Source organism: Protomyctophum bolini, assembly GCF_963924005.1.
Source record: "Protomyctophum bolini genome assembly, chromosome: 8".
NCBI lineage: Eukaryota > Metazoa > Chordata > Actinopteri > Myctophiformes > Myctophidae > Protomyctophum > Protomyctophum bolini.
The window spans coordinates 21,266,448-21,287,432 of NC_137869.1; the positions used below are offsets into that span (position 1 = coordinate 21,266,448).

The window sequence follows — 20,985 nt, forward strand, 5'->3', positions numbered from 1 at the left end:
TGTAGGCCTATGTGTCCCTTTTATGCTCATATATGGAGTTCTTTAATACAGAGACAGAGAGATGTGTTACTTTACACCTTTACAACCACATTGGTGGACTGGAGACATTTATTGGTAAGGAATTTTAATATCCACTGACTACATCAGTGGTTCCCAGTCCGGGGACCCACAGGGGTACTTGAAGGAGTTCCAGGGGGAACCCAGCTAGATGATAGTTTGTAACCAAATGGACCCTTATGGGTCTGTAACTCAGAGTTAAATTAGCATTCATTTTACAATATAAATTGGGGGTCCCAGAGATAGAAATGCATGTCATGGGGGTCCTTGAAATTAAACGAAAATCACTGCTAGAGACATAAAAATCTTCTCTTATGGGGGTCCCTGGCATATCTTTTCAAATGGGGGTCCACAGGCTAATTCGTGTCAATTTGGGGGTCCTTGACATGAAAAAGTTTGGAAACCACTGGACTACATCACTACAAAACTACAACTGCAAGGTTAAGCAGTGTAATCTGATACAGTATACTAATCATTGCTAGTGTTTGTTCAGTCACATGTCTCCCATGGTACACCAGTAGGATCGGTGTACCAACTTGTACCCATTTATATTTTATAAGCTTCATTTTTACAGTGTTGTTCCAGACCTGATTGGCTAAAATTAGTATCCCGACCTGAAATTGCATTTTCTGTTTAATAAAGAGCTGGAGAGACATGGTAACAAACACTCTCGGCTTAGTCTACTATAAGAATATTAGAGACTATTATTATGATAATGAAAATCAATAAATACCAGCAGGGCCAGCCAGGCAGCAAATGATGTTAGCGACTCCGTCCGTTTGATTTGTGAATAACGACAACATTGGAGGCTACGGCACAACACACTTTTTTCGGCCTAAAAAAACATAACTCTAATATAAACACTGGATGCACCGATGCACCGGCATACAAACAGAGGGATTCACTTCCTCCTTCCACGTAACGTCCTCCTCACGCTCTCTCTCCCCACCCCACTCCCCTATGCTCCCCACACACCAGGTGCAATTTCCAGGGTAACAGAGACTGCTCGTTTGGGGACCAGTAATGCCCCCTCTGCTGGCGGGGAAGAGCCATGCTACTTTAAACCAAAAATAAAAATTCATATGATGTGGGGGAAAAAATCATAAATGTAAATGTGGCACTCTCGTAAAACAATAAATGTAATATACAATATTTATAAAATGGTGTTTGAACACCTACTACCGCCATATCTGCCCCGGGGGCTGTCTTACTGAGACAACATGTAGTCCAGGAAGACATCAGAGACACTGGGCTCACTGCTAAAATCTAAAATATTTAAAACCACATATTACACACATAAAGACCCCCAGGTGTTCTAAATCAGGTGTTCTAAATCTTCTAAATGTCATTAACATACATTTTTTGCAAAAAGGGTTAAGTTTCCCTTTACACCAGACTCGGGAGTTCAACAAACCACGTACAACCCAAACAAAATTATTTCACAATCATAATTTGTGTGGAGAAATGTGTTCTGCACCATTTGAAAAGCTCTGTGTATTTATTCATTTCTTTGTGTTATTTGTCTACATAAAATGCTACCAATATCACCTTTTAAGTAACTTATTTTGTTTTGTTTTGTTTTGTTTTGTTTTGTTTTGACCATCCTTGCTTCAAAGTGTCCTGGCAGTCCTGGCAGCCTTGACAGTTCAACACGCCCCTGCTGTTCCACATATGGCTATGCTCGGACACAAACAGAGTTTTGTTCCACAGACAGCACAAATGATCCATTCCTACTTCTAACCACTAGATGGCAGGGGTTCATTACCTGTTGAATGTCTCTGTCCCAGCAGCACTTTGGGTGAGACAAAAGCACCATAGTGCAGGGATACTCAAATAGATTTACCTGTGGGCCACATTACAAAAATGGCAAGGGGCCAGGGGCCAGTAGATAAAATTACGACATTAATGATACTTGATAACTTCTCTCTTTCAATTGCTTTATTTTCGCAAAATGTATCAAAGTATAATCTTGCATAAACACAAAGAGCTGTTTCCATAACTGCACAAATTATTGCACATAACATGAGTAGCTGTTATAATAACATAACATGAGTAGCTCTTTGCCTGCCTGCCTGCCTGCCTGTCTGTCTGTCTGTCTGTCTGTCTGTCCATGAGTAGTTATTTGTCTGTCTGTCAATGAGTAGCTGTCTTACTGTCTGCCTGTCTATGAGTAGCTGTCTGCCTGCCTGTCTTGAGTAGCTGTCTGTCTGCCTGCCTGCCTGTCCAATTGTCCATGAGTAGCTGTCTGTCTGCCTGTCTGAGTAGCTGTCTGCCTGCCTGCCTAATTGTCCATGAGTAGCTGTCTGTCTGCCTGTCTATGAGTAGCTGTCTGCCTGCCTGCCTAATTGTCCATGAGTAGCTGTCTGTCTGCCTGTCTATGAGTAGCTGTCTGCCTTCCTGCCTGTCCAATTGTCCATGAGTAGCTGTCTGTCTGTCTATGAGTAGCTGTCTGCCTGCCTGCCCAATTGTCTATGAGTAGCTGTCTGTCTGTCTATGAGTAGCTGTCTGCCTTCCTGCCTGTCCAATTGTCCATGAGTAGCTGTCTGTCTGTCTATGAGTAGCTGTCTGCCTTCCTGCCTGTCCAATTGTCCATGAGTAGCTGTCTGTCTGCCTGTCTATGAGTAGCTGTCTGACTGCCTGCCTGTCCAATTCTCCATGAGTAGCTGTCTGTCTGTCTGTCTGCCTGTCTATGAGTAGCTGTCTGCCTGCCTGCCAGCCAGCAAGTTGGTTAACAGAAAATAAATTGTTATGGCTGAGTAAAATAAAATACAATAAACACAATTTGCCTGAAAATAGATTACCCAGCTATGACCTTTTTCATGAAAAAAAATGAGTAGTGATATGGCTGACTGAGTAAAATAAAACAATCTACCTGAAAATAGATAGCTATAAGTGAAGAGCAATTTCCGCAATTTCCTCAATTACCATTTCCGCAATTTCCGCAATTTCCATTTCCGCAATTTTCATTTCCGCAATTTCCATTTCCACCATTTCCGCAATTTCCGCAATTACAATTTCCGCAATTTCCATTTCCGCAATTTCCATTTCCATTTCCAACTATTAATGGCAGCTGGGTTTCATCATTCAAATAAAATAGAATTCTGTCCGTTTAGCTATAAAATTATGTCAGGGAATAGGGATACACAGTATATGTCTTTCATTTGCATTGCATCTCCCCCACCCCCCCCCCCAAGCTTTTATTTTCGTTCGAGTAATAGTACAACTCTAATAGTATTACTTATAATAATGTAATTAAAGATAACTTCATTCAGATTTATTTATTTTTATTTCATTTTCCAGATTTTTTTTTCTTCATTTTTTTAGATTTTCATTGGTGGGCCAGTCATAATGGTCCCGCGGGCCTGATGTGGCCCGCGGGCCTGAGGTTGAGTATCACTGCCATAGTGTTTGAAGGCCAGAATAGAAAAGAACATTGAACTTAACTTGAATACATATAGTCCTTTTTCGATACACGTACCACCTAATCAATCAGTTGGACATTTAAAAGGAAATCTCAAGGGACACCTGACAAATGTAAAGGTTTTATTCTCTAATATCTTCAAAAAGCAAGAAAATATACTCTTCTCCAGAAATAATAAATATACAATATTTCTTTATGAACAAAATGCACAATTTACAAAACCATTCACAGACTACTGTTACCCAATCTTTCCATCCAGCACAGTCTCACTGTACGACACGTACGCCATCACTTCATCCATTCATAGTTATTAGTAAGTCTATTTCATCATTAAAAACAACATCATTTTATATACATTATTATTACAGTTTCATTCAGGCGGTCATTCGGACCACCACACAATCTCTTGAAATTAGCGGTCTTAATTATGCTAATCCTTCTTCTATCATAATACTTTGATGAGGTTTTAAGACTCTTTTAAGGCTCCTTGTTTCAAGAGGCATAGATTCATAGGCATAGATTCTTGATTCTTCCTAAACTGAAATAACATTCCACCATTCAATCACCTTGTCAATGGTGTGTGTGTGTGTGTGTGTGTGTGTGTGTGTGTGTGTGTGTGTGTGTGTGTGTGTGTGTGTGTGTGTGTGTGTGTGCGTGCGAGTGTTCTCGCATGCGAGTGTTCTCGCATTTCTGCAGGTTGCAGGTGCGTGCACAGATGCCTGCGCTTCTGTCTTTATGGGTACATTCCACAGTTCTGTTGGTATGGAGAGACAGCGGTGTCCATGTGTCTGTCTATGTGAGAGCACCACCGTGTGGTCAGGACGCGAACAACAGCATGTGTGACAAACGCCAGCAGGTGAGAAGGAGACTGGAGACTGTGAGTGCGTTGTGTGTGAAGCTCCGGCCTGGCCGGGTGGAGCCGGAGCTAGGTGGAGGAGGAGGAGGAGGAGGAGGGGAGGAGGAGGAGGAGGAGGAGGTAGAGGCTGAGCTGGTGAGCTGTGGCGCCGCCGACAGCAGCGCCGTCCGCCTCTGCTGCTCCTGGTGGGTCAGCGGAGGGTCCAGCGTCACGTAGCCGTTGATGATTCTTATGCTGGGTGGAGGGGTGGTGCTGTAGAGAGAGAGGACAACATCACATGTCATTATGCTGGGTGGAGGGGTGGTGCTGTAGAGAGAGAGAGGACAGCATCACATGTCATTATGCTGGGTGGAGGGGTGGTGCTGTAGAGAGAGAGAGGACAGCATCACATGTCATTATGCTGGGTGGAGGGGTGGTGCTGTAGAGAGAGAGGACAGCATCACATGTCATTATGCTGGGTGGAGGGGTGGTGCTGTAGAGAGAGAGAGGACAACATCACATGTCATTATGCTGGGTGGAGGGGTGGTGCTGTAGAGAGAGAGGACAGCATCACATGTCATTATGCTGGGTGGAGGGGTGGTGCTGGAGAGAGAGAGAGGACAACATCACATGTCATTATGCTGGGTGGAGGGGTGGTGCTGGAGAGAGAGAGGACAACATCACATGTCATTATGCTGGGTGGAGGGGTGGTGCTGTAGAGAGAGAGGACAACATCACATGTCATTATGCTGGGTGGAGGGGTGGTGCTGTAGAGAGAGAGGACAACATCACATGTCATTATGCTGGGTGGAGGGGTGGTGCTGTAGAGAGAGAGGACAACATCACATGTCATTATGCTGGGTGGAGGGGTGGTGCTGTAGAGAGAGAGAGAGGACAACATCACATGTCATTATGCTGGGTGGAGGGGTGGTGCTGGAGAGAGAGAGGACAACATCACATGTCATTATGCTGGGTGGAGGGGTGGTTCTGGAGTTAGAGAGAGGACAACATCACATGTCATTATGCTGGGTGGAGGGGTGGTGCTGGAGAGAGAGAGGACAACATCACATGTCATTATGCTGGGTGGAGGGGTGGTGCTGGAGAGAGAGAGAGGACAACATCACATGTCATTATGCTGGGTGGAGGGGTGGTGCTGGAGTTAGAGAGAGAGGACAACATCACATGTCATTATGCTGGGTGGAGGGGTGGTGCTGGAGTTAGAGAGAGAGGACAACATCACATGTCATTATGCTGGGTGGAGGGGTGGTGCTGGAGTTAGAGAGAGGACAACATCACATGTCATTATGCTGGGTGGAGGGGTGGTGCTGGAGAGAGAGAGAGGACAACATCACATGTCATTATGCTGGGTGGAGGGGTGGTGCTGGAGTTAGAGAGAGGACAACATCACATGTCATTATGCTGGGTGGAGGGGTGGTGCTGTAGAGAGAGAGAGGACAACATCACATGTCATTATGCTGGGTGGAGGGGTGGTGCTGGAGAGAGAGAGAGGACAACATCACATGTCATTATGCTGGGTGGAGGGGTGGTTCTGTAGAGAGAGAGGACAACATCACATGTCATTATGCTGGGTGGAGGGGTGGTGCTGTAGAGAGAGAGAGAGGACAACATCACATGTCATTATGCTGGGTGGAGGGGTGGTGCTGTAGAGAGAGAGGACAACATCACATGTCATTATGCTGGGTGGAGGGGTGGTGCTGTAGAGAGAGAGGACAACATCACATGTCATTATGCTGGGTGGAGGGGTGGTGCTGGAGAGAGAGAGAGGACAACATCACATGTCATTATGCTGGGTGGAGGGGTGGTTCTGGAGTTAGAGAGAGGACAACATCACATGTCATTATGCTGGGTGGAGGGGTGGTTCTGTAGAGAGAGAGGACAACATCACATGTCATTATGCTGGGTGGAGGGGTGGTGCTGTAGAGAGAGAGGACAACATCACATGTCATTATGCTGGGTGGAGGGGTGGTGCTGGAGAGAGAGAGGACAACATCACATGTCATTATGCTGGGTGGAGGGGTGGTTCTGGAGTTAGAGAGAGGACAACATCACATGTCATTATGCTGGGTGGAGGGGTGGTGCTGGAGTTAGAGAGAGGACAACATCACATGTCATTATGCTGGGTGGAGGGGTGGTTCTGGAGTTAGAGAGAGGACAACATCACATGTCATTATGCTGGGTGGAGGGGTGGTTCTGGAGTTAGAGAGAGGACAACATCACATGTCATTATGCTGGGTGGAGGGGTGGTGCTGGAGTTAGAGAGAGGACAACATCACATGTCATTATGCTGGGTGGAGGGGTGGTTCTGGAGTTAGAGAGAGGACAACATCACATGTCATTATGCTGGGTGGAGGGGTGGTTCTGGAGTTAGAGAGAGGACAACATCACATGTCATTATGCTGGGTGGAGGGGTGGTTCTGGAGTTAGAGAGAGGACAACATCACATGTCATTATGCTGGGTGGAGGGGTGGTTCTGGAGTTAGAGAGAGGACAACATCACATGTCATTATGCTGGGTGGAGGGGTGGTGCTGTAGAGAGAGAGGACAACATCACATGTCATTATGCTGGGTGGAGGGGTGGTTCTGGAGTTAGAGAGAGGACAACATCACATGTCATTATGCTGGGTGGAGGGGTGGTGCTGGAGAGAGAGAGAGGACAGCATCACATGTCATTATGCTGGGTGGAGGGGTGGTGCTGCAGAGAGAGAGGACAACATCACATGTCATTATGCTGGGTGGAGGGGTGGTGCTGTAGAGAGAGAGAGGACAACATCACATGTCATTATGCTGGGTGGAGGGGTGGTTCTGTAGAGAGAGAGAGGACAACATCACATGTCATTATGCTGGGTGGAGGGGTGGTGCTGGAGTTAGAGAGAGGACAACATCACATGTCATTATGCTGGGTGGAGGGGTGGTGCTGGAGAGAGAGGACAACATCACATGTCATTATGCTGGGTGGAGGGGTGGTGCTGGAGTTAGAGAGAGGACAACATCACATGTCATTATGCTGGGTGGAGGGGTGGTGCTGTAGAGAGAGAGGACAACATCACATGTCATTATGCTGGGTGGAGGGGTGGTTCTGGAGTTAGAGAGAGGACAACATCACATGTCATTATGCTGGGTGGAGGGGTGGTGCTGGAGAGAGAGAGAGGACAGCATCACATGTCATTATGCTGGGTGGAGGGGTGGTGCTGCAGAGAGAGAGGACAACATCACATGTCATTATGCTGGGTGGAGGGGTGGTGCTGTAGAGAGAGAGAGGACAACATCACATGTCATTATGCTGGGTGGAGGGGTGGTTCTGTAGAGAGAGAGAGGACAACATCACATGTCATTATGCTGGGTGGAGGGGTGGTGCTGGAGTTAGAGAGAGGACAACATCACATGTCATTATGCTGGGTGGAGGGGTGGTGCTGGAGAGAGAGGACAACATCACATGTCATTATGCTGGGTGGAGGGGTGGTGCTGGAGTTAGAGAGAGGACAACATCACATGTCATTATGCTGGGTGGAGGGGTGGTGCTGGAGAGAGAGGAGAGCACCACCACATATCAGACTAACCACATACGCCATAAGCGTGAATTCCGTTTGCGTCCGAGCATAGGCATGGTAACGCCCTGTGATTGGCCTACCGACACTGCTCGTCTTGACTGTCCTCCGAGGTGGATATGCTGGATAGTCTGATGCGAGGTTACTCCGTAGTAACTAATACAAGTAGTATGGTATGATATACAAGAGAACGCTAACTTGTACGTTTTATTTTTGTAGAAGAGGCAAACTAATATTGTTTATGCCGTTTGCTTTGATGGAATAAATGATTGAACATGCACTACGTAATATGATTTGATTTGGTTGTGTTCTAAAATAAAGTGTTGATTATTGTGTAATTTGTTTGTACCGGTATGTGTAAACTTGAAACATTATTGTACTAGTGTGGTCTATTTTCCCGTCATCTTTATCCTTTTTAGTGTAATAGTATTAGTTTACTATAATTAGATTAATACACGATAATCAACACTAACACTTTATTTAGAACGCACCCAAATCAAATCATAGTAGCTTACAACGTACGTGTTCAATCAATTATTCAATCAAAGCAAACGGCATAAACAATATTAATTTGCCTCTTCTACAAAAATAAAAGTTAGTTACAAGGCTGCATTCTGTCGCGCGTGCCAAGCTGTCATTCTCTTGTAGCCTATTATTTATTACTCAGTCTCACCACGGAGTAACTCGCGTCTCGGAGGACAGTCAAGACGGGCAGTGTCAGACTGTCAGTAGACCAATCACAGGCAGGCAGGGCGTTACCATGCCTCAGCTATGCCTATGCTCGGACACAAACGAGATTCACGCAAACCATAAGACCAGGGCTCTTCAACAGGGTCTCCGGGACCCCTAGGCCTGGGTTATACCCAAACACTGGGTTGGGACACATTTTGTGGGACACATGCAGGCCAATTTTTTGGTCTGCATGTGTCGCTCAAGTAAAAATCAGATTTTTATTTCTCATAAAAAAAACATATATTTCAAAAGCTGATTATTTTCTTAATTTAAAATGTTTTAAAGAATTATATACACTTTAAAACATAAATAAAAAAAATAATAACAAATATATAGTGAAATAGCTGAAGCTAGCAACGTACCGTGAAGCGTCGCATTGTGCGCTTTATAGATCTGCAATTTTCTCTAGTTGGGTCCCGGACTCTCTTTTAGGTCTCAACCTGAAAATGTTGGGAACCACTGCCCTAGGGGGTCCTCAGAGTTACTATAGGGGGGCCGCCAAATATTTGTGTGATAGGAACTTTATTTGTTTCTTTACATTAACCACTTCAACCCTATATCATATTCTTAGGGGAACATTAGCTGAAAATAGCTGATCAGATATAAGCTCACAGATCGGATATTTCCGGCAACAAGGTTTGGTGTCGAGGAGAAATAAAGAGCAGACTCCAGTGGGCTGGACCATCTCACCTGTCCCCGATGCGGACCCAGAGGTCACTGAAGAGGCGTGGTTTCCCGTGGCCGCGGTGAGACTTGCGGGGACGCTTGTGTCGACCGAACTCTTCCAGCTGGCTCAGGCTGTCGGGGAGCAGCATGTGGGGCAGCTCCTCGCCCTCGCCCAGGCCAGGGAGGCCCTCCAGCTCCTCCTCCTCCGGGGGCCCGGACAGCCAGTCGGTAGGATAGGTGAACGTGTCCGTGTCCAGGCTCTCGTCGCTGGTCTCCTCCGTGGTCTCCCCTCCTTCCACTGCACCTCTGCATCAAAGGACATGGGTTCAGAATTCAGATGTGGCTCACATGCACTTTTCTTTGTGTGTTTCAATTATTAATGGTTAAGCAGCTTTTCTCCTATTAACAGAAAAAATTGAGACGTGTATGTAATATATAACAATCTTCCACTCTTTTGCCAATGAATTTACAGTTCAATAAAATACAGAAAAAAGCCTTCTGAAACTCTGCACGTCAGTGCCACTGTGTGTGGTTCTCTGACCACTCTAACGTTCGCCTTTTGGTCCCGACTTCAAACATGCACATGAAAAACGGCCCTGAAGACCTCGTAAACAGTTTAACTGTGCATCAGAAATAGCCAGTGGGCAACGCTGTGTAGACCTTGGAGCTACTACTATTCATCCAATGTTATCTCAAATAGCATCACCCCTCTGAGCAGACCACCCAGGCTCACCACATTCCAAGTCTTATGTCATGTCTCTCCATTATTCACACTTTCTCCTCCCTTTGCCTCATTGGCTATATTCACAGGGTGGCAGTTTTACTCTTAAGATCACTGCACTTTAAAGCATCAAAAGCTCATTCATTCATTCATCACTCACTCACTCACTCACTCACTCACTCACTCACTCACTCACTGACTGACTGACTGACTGACTGTCTCACTCACTCACACTTTAATGCTCAGCCTCAGAGAACATACATTGAAGGAACAGTCCATCATTTGGTGGCAAGACAACAAAATAGTATGAAATAAAATAATAATAATGAACAAATAATAATAGTAACACCAATATATAAAAGCACTAAACAAATCTAACTAAAAACTCTGAGATGTTACAATGAAACAGGACCCCGGACCGCATGCCATGTGGTGCATATGGTACCTCAATGTGCTGACATAGCATAAAATATAGTTATAGGAGGGCATAAGACCAGAGAGACATTCTATTCCCATTATCTTAGTAGATATTTGTATTATAATATTTCATATACATAAAAAAGTGAATATTGTATAACCATGTGATTATCTATAAAAATATATATTCCTAATTGAATGGTTGGTCATTCCTTTCAAATACTGCCTGGAATTCTGAAAGCACTTGAATTTCATCTTTTTAATTGATTCGCGGTCTTTCACTCATTACTAGGATTTATGAAACTGACATTTATTGCCCTGAGGGATTTCTGGCTTTTCCTGTATTTCATAGGGAGAAAGAATATTACATCAATATCTGATCACAACCCTAAGTGTATTGCAAAACATTAGAACCCACAATATTATTGTATTGCAACAGAAGTATTGTAAAAACATTGCAGCAGACCCCTGGCAATTCTCACCGGTACCACAGCTCTGTAATTAGCTTGTTCTGTGAGGTCCTAACGAGTATAGGCTGGTCAAACCCAGCTCTTCTACTCAAATAGAAAAAGGGGGAGGGGGGGAGAGAGAGAGAGAGAGAGAGAGAGAGAGAGAGCCCGGGCCAGGTTTGGATGGCTCGGACAGGCTAATGACAGTTCCAGGCTGTGGTCGGGCTACCGTAGAAAAGCCAAACCCAACTATTCTCACTGTGCTCTGGCTGTCAGTCATGTAATCACCCTATCGGGCAAGAAGAGCGGAGCCACTTTGCCTCCAGGCTTGAGGCTAACAGCTTTCATAAACACCTCTCATTCAGCCATTCTGTGGTGTTTTCTACCTCATGTCACGTCACCTCGTATCGTGGAACCAAGAATGCGAGCGAACGCACGCGCATGTGTGCGTGCGGTTGTGCCTGGGTGTGTGTGTGTGTGTGTGCGTGTGTGCTCAGACCACAAGAAGTCAGTCCACTTGTCAGCTTCTAAACCAGAACCACTGGGCTGGGGCCTGCAGTTCTGCAAACAGCTCAACATCGGAGAGGGAACGAGGAAGCCTACGTACGTTTACAGCTGCAATGTGTAATGGGAAGTTTGTAAAAAAACGTGTGGATGGATGGAAAGAAGGGGGATGGTTTTATGACAGAGGGGGGTTTTCTACAACGGGATTTGATTTCCCTTGTCCTTCCATTTTGACTGCGGTTCAAGTGGCTGCTGATTGTGTTTTACGGGGCCAACCTGCATGGCCCCTGAATCACCTCCGTTCTGTTGTCCCGTAGGGTGAGAATGGAAGTGCTCTGTGCCAAGGAAGTGGGTCTGAGCACACACACACACACACAACCTAACAGTGTGTCCATGTGGCTGTGTGTGGGAGTCGACGCGGCAGGGAAGGTACGTGTGCAGTGTTTTTGTGTGAGTAGGCGCTCGCTCTCCAGGAGACGGGCCAAGCTTCTGTGTGAGCCTATGTATGCTGCCTGCGTGTGTGTGTGTGTGTGTGTGTGTGTGTGTGTGTGTGTGTGTGTGTGTGTGTGTGTGTGTGTGTGTGTGGGTGTAGCCTCCAGCTCTCCTATCCCCATAGAAGAATATATTTATGTGTTCCTGTGGTTGTTGTTATTGGGCTAATAATTGGCCATAAGTACATTTGCAGGTAACTGGAATGTGTCCTTTGCATTTTACCACTTCAACCCTTTAGACTTTAGTAAACTGGACCTGAGTTGGCTCTGTACTTGTACCGTTGTTTTCCATCTACACCAAAAAAAATCACCACAAATAGACAAGCTCAGGAAGCTCACAACTCAGCTCACAACAACTCAGACGTGGTGAGCTTGTAGATCTCCTATTTGTGGCTAATGCTCTCCCCCCTCAAGTCATGAACCCTGGCTAACCATTAGGAGCAGTTGGATTGTGGGAAACTACTTATTGAAAAGCGGACGGTGAGCATGAGTCGGGGTTCAATGTCTTCCTCATGCATGCGTGCGTGCGTGCGTGCATGCGTGTGTGTGTGTGCGTGCGTGTGTGCGTGTGTGTGTGTGTGCGAGAGAGAGAGAGAGAGAGAGAGAGAGAGAGAGAGAGAGAGAGAGAACCCGCGGCTGCTGAGAACAGACAGTACTACCAGCTTCAGCAGCTGGCTGTTGGCAGCGAGGGGAGTGCGGTGGAGACTGGGAGACGTAGGCAGGGGGGAGGGGAGGGGGGGAATTGAGGAGGTATCAAAGGATTCCTGCATAGCTGAGTTTTATTTGTAACAGAGCACAGCTTGCACAGTATCTCCACTACGCTTCAATAAATCTAGCGAGGTTAAACATCGTGACTTTAGAGGGAATAAGACGGATGTGCGCCTGTAAATCTGCGAGGTGGGAGGGGGGTATATTTGGTTTGTGTGCCCGTGTGTCTGTGCGTGAGTACAACCCACCACGCACACACGCGTACGGTATATTAACCACTATGTGTGTGTGTGTGTGTGTGTGTGTGTGTGTGTGTGTGTGTGTGTACTTGCGTGGGTGTGTGTGATGAATGTCCACGTGCACTGTGTGTGTTTGCGCCTGCCAACGACTCTGCACGCACAAATGATCTGTTTCACAACTCATGTTACCATTAAGTTATCAGGGGCCACGTTGGCTCATAAACACACTCCACCTCCAGGTTTCCATGCGTCACGGTGTCAGCCCAGTGCGGTTCAGGAAAGTTACTTTGAGAAGGTAATGAGATGATTGATCACCTGCTTCAAACCGAGTACACAGTTTGAGTATGCCTTTCTTTTTAGATTACTTTGCCATGCCACACGCAGTGAAAGGTGTTCCACTTCGTGAGTGTGATTTCAATCACCTTGTGCATCCATTAACAACCATTGTTTTAGGTGCTTTAGCTTTACATGAAATGGTAGTTTCATATTAAACATGCAGTCAAAATGTATGTTTCTGCTGTATGTAATGTAAAACATTCATTAAACTTGCACCTTAACTAATCTCCATAGTATGTATATCGTGCGTCAGTTGCTACACTCACACACCTTTATATCTTATCTCAGGTACTATGTGAAAATATGTAGATATATATATATTATTTGATTGATCTCTTTTCCCCTTGCCCCTCTTCTTCTTCCCTTTCATATTTTTGAGGGACCCTCCTATGCTATGAGCAGCTTTCCAGGTTTGTGTAAACACAAGACCGTTAAAAGTGAGGACGCAAATTGTGATTGGCCAGAATGAGATGACGTATGATGTATGATGATAAGAGCGCCCCTCACTTCACACGGGTGTGATTTGTTTTGTCTGGAAATAACAATACGATGGAACTATGCACAAAAACGATTTTCACCATGTGACATTGTGACAATAAAGCTGATTCTGACAGTAAGAGGAAGTACAGTGAATCAGGTGAGCTTATTTTACCAATTTGGTCAGCTACTTACTCACTTGACACGTCAGATACAGTACATGGGCCAATGGCTATACTGCTACAGAGCTGACAATGAGGTCCTGCCTCTTCTCTGGAGTCCTGCCTCAAAGCAGACCAGAGGTAGAAAACTGTCGTTCCCTGATGTCATCACTAGGGACACATGCATCAGTAAGCAGCAACTGGGGATGGAAATGAAGGACCGGAAAGTGTGGCGTGGCATTGTGAAATCCATGATCTCGACCGTGGTCGAAAAATGATGATGGTGACATGGGCCACACATATTGTATAGTGCTGCACATGTGTGTGGCAGATACACTGGAGATGTTTACAATGTGACTGAACTAGAGCTCGCATGCTACAGATACACTGGAGATGTTTACAATCTGACTGAACTAGAGCTCGCATGCTACGCATCATTAGTTAGGCAGTGGTGTAAAGTACATTTAATTAAGTACTGTACTGCACTTTTACTTTTACTCCACTACAAATTGTAATGTTCGGTAAAATACCAGACAGGACGAGTGATTGCAGTTCTCAGTTGTCAGGTTTATTTCGAAGCGTTCACAGGAGAGTGGATGAACGTGTGTGTGTTGTTGGTGGTTTCGTGTATGTGTGTGACGCGCATGCTCAGTCCTGAGCATGCGTGTTGCATAGCTGCACTGGTGTGTTGTATTACAGTGCCATCTCATGGCCACACTGTGGGTGTAATGTATGCAGTCAAGAATGGTTCACATCTATACATTACATCTTCCTTCCTTTGAGTAACAAAGAGTGCACTTAACTGAAGACTGTGTAAATAATAACTGAATCAATAAACTTCTGTAACAAGGCATTATTGCAAGACTGCTTAACTCTGCACACAGTGAACATGTTTCTTGTCTTAGGTATTTTCATTTGTCAACAATACAATTCTTTCTTATTCCCCATTTTCTTTTTCCTTCCTTTTTTTTTTCTTTTTTTTTTTTTTTAACACAGCTGTGCAAAACAAAACAGCAACAACAAAAAATAGCGTAAACCAGGGCTCCCGGGTAGACTACCGGTTACCCTCCACACAGATGCTGAGGGTTATTCTGCCTCATTAGCAACATGTGCGGCATGCACTGACTACAGAGTGTCTTGTCAAGGGACAAAGTCTATCAGGTGAGACGGCAGTCTCACCACCCTGCCTCTTGACGTGGTGACAGCTGGCGGCGGAGGAGCTGCTGGCTCACCTGGCTGCTGCCCGTCGTCGACCTCTGGCTGCTGCTCGTTGTCGACCTCCGCGTCCACCTGCTCCTCCTCGAACTCGGCCTGTGTCGATGGCTGGACCAGGAGACGAAGATGACGTCTGTTTCTGCGCAGAACACCTTCACTGGTGCGGATAATGTAAGACCTAGGAGCGTCGTGTTTCTGCAGAACAGTGGCGGTAGTTGTCCAGCCTTTCTGGTTGTCGAGTCTGACAGCAACGGAGTCACCCGGGTTGAGCTGAGGCAACGGGCGGCTGGAATGACGTCTGTCATAGTTACGCTTGTAGGCTGCTTTGGCTCTGGAGTCAGCTGCTTTCACCAGAGCGATGTCCGGCCACTGAGGATTTAGCTTTTCCTCCAGTGTAGGAATGGGGGTCCGCAACTGGCGGCCTAGCAGCAGTTGGGCTGGACTGTAGCCCGTGGCTTGAATGGGGGTGGCTCTGTAGATGAGAAGAGCAAGCGAGGGATCTTTTTGTTTCAGGACATGCTTAGCTATCTTCACAGCATTTTCAGCTTTTCCGTTTCCTTGGGGAAAATGTGGGCTCGTGGTGACGTGACGAAAGTCATACAGTTTGGCAAACTCTCGAAACTGGCGCCCACTGAAACAAGCGCCGTTGTCGCTCACGAAAAGAGACGGGCAACCCCACCTGGCGAATATAGCACTGAGGCGAGATCTCACAGTGGCACTTGTCATGTCAGGTAAGTAGGCTATCTCCAGGTATCTGGAAAAGTAGTCGACTACCACTAGGTAGTGTTTCTTGTCAACTTCGCAGAGATCTGCGGCCACCATCTGCCAGGGTCTGTCGGGCAAAGGGGTTGGCATGAGCGGCTCGCTGGACTGAGTAGGCTTCGCCACTTGGCACTGTTTGCAGCTCTCTATCCAACGTTGTAGCGCCCTGCCAATGCCTGGCCACCATACGCTCTGTTTGGCGCGCTCACGGCACTTTACGATGCCCATGTGTCCATCATGCAGGCGCTCCACCATTTCTGACCTCAGGCTTCCGGGAATGGCAATCCTGTCTCCGTAGAGGAGCAAGTCGTGACATGTCGAGAGAGAATCTCTCACTGTATAGTACGGCTTGATATTTTCTGGGACTTGAGATGCACGTCTAGGCCAGCCGTTACTCACAAACCGCATCACCGCCTGTAGCTCCGGGTCGTTCCTTGTCTGCTCTTTGACCTCGTCCAGACGTGAACTTGACATTGGCCACGCTGCCTGTGTGGCCTCCTCCAGGGCCAAAATATCTTCTGATAGCTCCAGTTCCACTGCCTCCAGGTGTAGTGCTGCAGACGAAGGATGTCGTGAGAGTGTGTCAGCTACCACAAGCAGCCTGCCAGGTACGTACACAGCCTTTGCGTTGAATTTCATCATTCTCAGGAGTAGTCTTTGACACCGCAGTGGCACTGCATCAATGTCCTTGACGTTGAACAACGGGACTAATGGCTTGTGATCTGTGTGAACAATGAAGCCGTCTAAGCCATACAGGTACTTTGAGAACTTTTCACATGCCCAGACCACAGCCAAACACTCCTTCTCAATCTGTGCATACCTGGTCTCAGCGTCTGACAGGGTACGAGAACAGTATGCGACAGGCCTTAGGTGTCCCCCACTTTCTTGGAGCAGAACCCCTCCCAACCCATAGCTGCTGGCATCTGCACTCACAGTTGTTGTTTTTTTTACATCATAAAAGGCTAGAACTGGTGCTTCTGTCAGCATCTGCTTCACTTGAATGAAAGCCTTGTCTTGTGCTGGGCCCCAGACCCATGCGCTGTCAGCCCTAAGCAGGTCGTTGAGAGGGCGTGTGACGTTGGCCAGATGCGGTAGGAAACGGCCTAAGTAGTGGACCATGCCCAGGATGCGCTTAAGCTCTGTGGTGTTCCTCGGTGGCTGCATGTTTCCTATGGCCTCCACTTTTCCTGTGTCAGGTCTGACACCATGCTTGTCGACAATGTGACCTAGGAATTTTATCTGTGTTTGCCTGAGCTTGCATTTTTCTTCATTCAGCTTCAGCCCAGCTTCTTTCAGTGTCTGTAACACTCTCTCCAGCCTTCGGTCGTGCACCTCAGGGGTCTCCCCATAGATTATCACGTCATCCATAAAGGCCGCTGTACCTTCATGGTCTTTGAGAATGTTGTTCATCTCCCTCTGGAAGATTTCGGGAGCACTGGAGATGCCAAATGGAAGGCGGTGGAAGAAATACCTTCCAAACGGTGTGATGAAAGTTGTGAGCTTGGCACTGTCTTTGTGCAAAGGTATTTGCCAGAACCCTGAAGCGGCATCCAGTACGGAGAACACGCTTGCACCAGCCAGTTTAGGTAGTATGTCATCCAGAGTGGGAAGGATGTATTTCTCTCTCTGCACAGCTTTGTTGAGGCGATTCAGTCCCACACAAATTCTCACTCCCCCATTCTTCCTAGGCACAGGCACCATTGGAGCACACCATTCAGTTGGCTCAGTTATCTCTTCAATAACTCCACATTTCACCATTCTGTGAAGTTCCGCCTTTACTTTGGGAAGTAGGGGTACAGAGACCCGCCTAGATGTGTTGACTGAATATGGCACCGCTCCGTCCATTAGTTTTATTTTCACAGGGGTTGTTTTTAGGAGCCCCACTGGATCAATGGGCATACTTGTCTCACTGGGCACACTTGACACTTCCTGCAGTCTTTTAATGAGGCCCATGGCCACTGACACCCCTCTGCTAAGTAGGTTATTGACTGCTGGCCCCTCAACAACATGTACGTTAAAACAATATTCAGTCCCTTTATAGAATGTGGAGGTTTTGAACTTGCCTTTGTTTGTCAACCTGCCCCCAGGGCAATCCAATACTGCCCGAGACTGCTCCAGCTGTGGCTTTGTTCCCAGACTGTCATAGGTGTGTTGAGAGATGACGCTAGTGTCAGCACCACTGTCAATTTTAAACTCCACATCTGAGTCCTGAATCTGTAGTGTAATCGGCCATGATGTATTGGAGTCATGCACAGTAATGGAACCCAGGAAAAATGTCTCTACTTCTTGATCTTCATCCTTGTCCTCTGTGTACACATCACTGACCTGAAGAGAGCGACACACAGCTGCATAATGGCCTATTTTTCCGCATTTGCGGCACACCGCACGCCTGGCTGCGCACACATCCCTCTGTCCATGTTGCCTGCCACATCTCATGCACGTCCATTGCGCTGCATTTCCCGCGTCCGAACGCTGCTGCCTGGGAGGTCCGCCCTGCCGCTGGTCTCTCCCATCTCCCCTCCGGCCTGGATGCACCTTTTGGACGCACAGCGTAGGGTGTCCTGTGCGTGTGAGCCACTTCACACAACGCCGCTGACGCTGATCCGCTCTGCTGCTCATTAAGCTGCACTTTTATCTGTTCCAACTGTCTGGCCATTCTGCATGCTCTTTCCAGGTTCAAATCCGATACCATCTGCAATTTCTGTGACAGTTCTTTGTCCAAGACACCAATCACAAGTCTGTCTCTTATGTTTTCGTTCTTCACGACCCCAAAATCACAGGTCTCCGCCAACTGATGTAAATGACGAATATACTCCTCCATGCTTTCGCCATGCTTCTGCGATCGCCCGTGGAACCTCGCTCTCTCGTGAATCAAGTTTGCTTTCGGCACGAAATATTTCTCAAGGAGATCCAGTACAACATCATAATTATTTTCGTCACCATCAGTATTGTAGACAAACGTTTTAACTATCCGTTCTGCTTCTTTGCCGAGTGCATACAACAGGGTACATACTTGCACTTCCCCGTCTTCTTTGTTCAACTTCGTCGCAATTCTGTATCTGTGGAACCTCTCTTTCCATTCAGGCCATAGTTCAGGACAGCTGAAGTCAAAACTCTCCGGCGGTGGGAACTTTGCCATTGTATACTTCTGACACCATGTAATGTTCGGTAAAATACCAGACAGGACGAGTGATTGCAGTTCTCAGTTGTCAGGTTTATTTCGAAGCGTTCACAGGAGAGTGGATGAACGTGTGTGTGTTGTTGGTGGTTTCGTGTATGTGTGTGACGCGCATGCTCAGTCCTGAGCATGCGTGTTGCATAGCTGCACTGGTGTGTTGTATTACAGTGCCATCTCATGGCCACACTGTGGGTGTAATGTATGCAGTCAAGAATGGTTCACATCTATACATTACACAAATATTGTACTTTAGTTACTGGTTACTTTGTACATTTTGATTATTATCACAAAACATACATTAACCACTACTAAATGCCTAAATTGTAAATTGTAAATTGTAATTAACCAGTCCAATATAAATTTTGGCCATTTTAAAATAGCCGATCTACAAGATTAGCTATTTTAGATTTTTGATCTGATATTTTCAAAAGATTTCTATACATTTGAAAACTTGTGAAATGAGACATTTCTGCATAATGAGTACTTTTACTTTTGCTACTTGAAGTACATTTAGAAGCCAATACTTTTGTACTTTTATTCGAGTACATTTTGAATTCTGGATGTTTAGCCTACTTGTAGCAGAGTAATTCTACATTTCAGTATTGATACTTTTACCACCACTGGTTAGGAGGTGAAGATATATATACATGTGTGTGTTTGTGTGTGTGTGTGTGTGTGTGTGTGTGTGTGTGTGTGTGTGTGTGTGTGTGTGTGCGTGCGTGCGTGCGTGCGTGTGTACGTACCGTGTGATTGGCTCCTGGTGACCAGAGGCTGTGTGTACATACCGTGTGATTGGCTCCTGGTGATCAGAGGGTGTGTGTACGTACTGTGTGATTGGCTCCTGGTGATCAGAGGGTGTGTGTACATACCGTGTGATTGGCTCCTGGCGATCAGAGGCTGTGTGTACGTACTGTGTGATTGGCTCCTGGTGATCAGAAGGTGTGTGTGTACGTACCGTGTGATTGGCTCCTGGTGATCAGAAGGTGTGTGTACGTACTGTGTGATTGGCTCCTGGTGATCAGAGGGTGTGTGTACGTACTGTGTGATTGGCTCCTGGTGATCAGAAGGTGTGTGTACGATCTCATAGCCCTCCTGCCTCAGGATGTCCAACACACTGTGGTTCCCCAGGAAGTGACCTGGCAGGAAACAGGAAGACCGCATGTGGTCAAAGGTTGTGACAGATTCAAAAAAAGAAAAGGAGACTTTTGATGAATTTGTGAACGTGTGAGAACTACAGTAACTGATTTTTTAAGGCATTCGTCAAATTGGCCTCAGGTCTTAATGGGTTAAAAAGGACCATACCATGGCTTGGCATGTTTTCTTTTCACCTGACAGGGGAGAGTTTCCCCGGCCTGACGTAGCGCGTGGAAGGAGGAGTAACCTACCCTAAAGTTTTATGTTAGAAATGTTGAGTATGGCCTGTGAATTACTTGAAGGAAATCCTGCATGACATAGGCATCTACAATGTGAAGGGAACGCACAAAAACACCTGGGAACTCAGGCCAGAGTACAAACATTACCAAGGCGATGAAAAGATGGATGAATAATAGCTTTGTCTTCAACACCGGGATAGAAATTCCATCAAATATATGTCTTAATGTACAATTTGTTCATATGTTGGTCTTTTTCTTTTTATGAGGGTCAGTATATTGTGTTTGCTTGCACCTTTATGGATGGCAATTCTGTCTAGATGTTTTGTTAATGTTTTTTATTGATACTTTTTTATGAGGTTCTGTTTTCAATGAATAATATGTTTGATTAAAATTGTTTACATACTGAAAAAAAGAAGAAGAAAAATGTTGAGTATGGGTCCCCAGCATTAAGAAACTGCCGGATGCTAACTTGCATATGTTGGGCAATTTTCATAATTAGCATAATAAGCTGGGTACCACTGACAGTGACAACCTATATAAGGCAACATTTTCAAAATGTTTTTATGCTTTAAGTGGCATGCTGTGTCAAACTAGGGGGTTTTCATGATTCTGTATCCATTGCAACCATTCATTCCATTCATTCAACACTCCTTCTGCCAAATTCGTCCATATAGGCC

General features: G+C 46.1%; 1 protein-coding gene across 1 annotated transcript in view; it reads right to left on the reverse strand.

Moving 5' to 3' along the window:
* Positions 1-3,585: 3,585 nt before the first annotated feature.
* The window catches only part of trabd2b (TraB domain containing 2B), a 119,397-nt gene continuing 101,997 nt past the window's right edge, over positions 3,586-20,985 (reverse strand). Inside the window, exons 5-7 of the mRNA XM_080769389.1 lie at positions 19,975-20,071; positions 9,302-9,583; positions 3,586-4,586 (exon numbers count right to left, since the gene is read on the reverse strand). Coding sequence (XP_080625515.1) covers positions 4,295-4,586; positions 9,302-9,583; positions 19,975-20,071 — 671 coding nt within the window. The 3' untranslated portion in view covers positions 3,586-4,294. The remainder of the gene's footprint in view (positions 4,587-9,301; positions 9,584-19,974; positions 20,072-20,985) is intronic.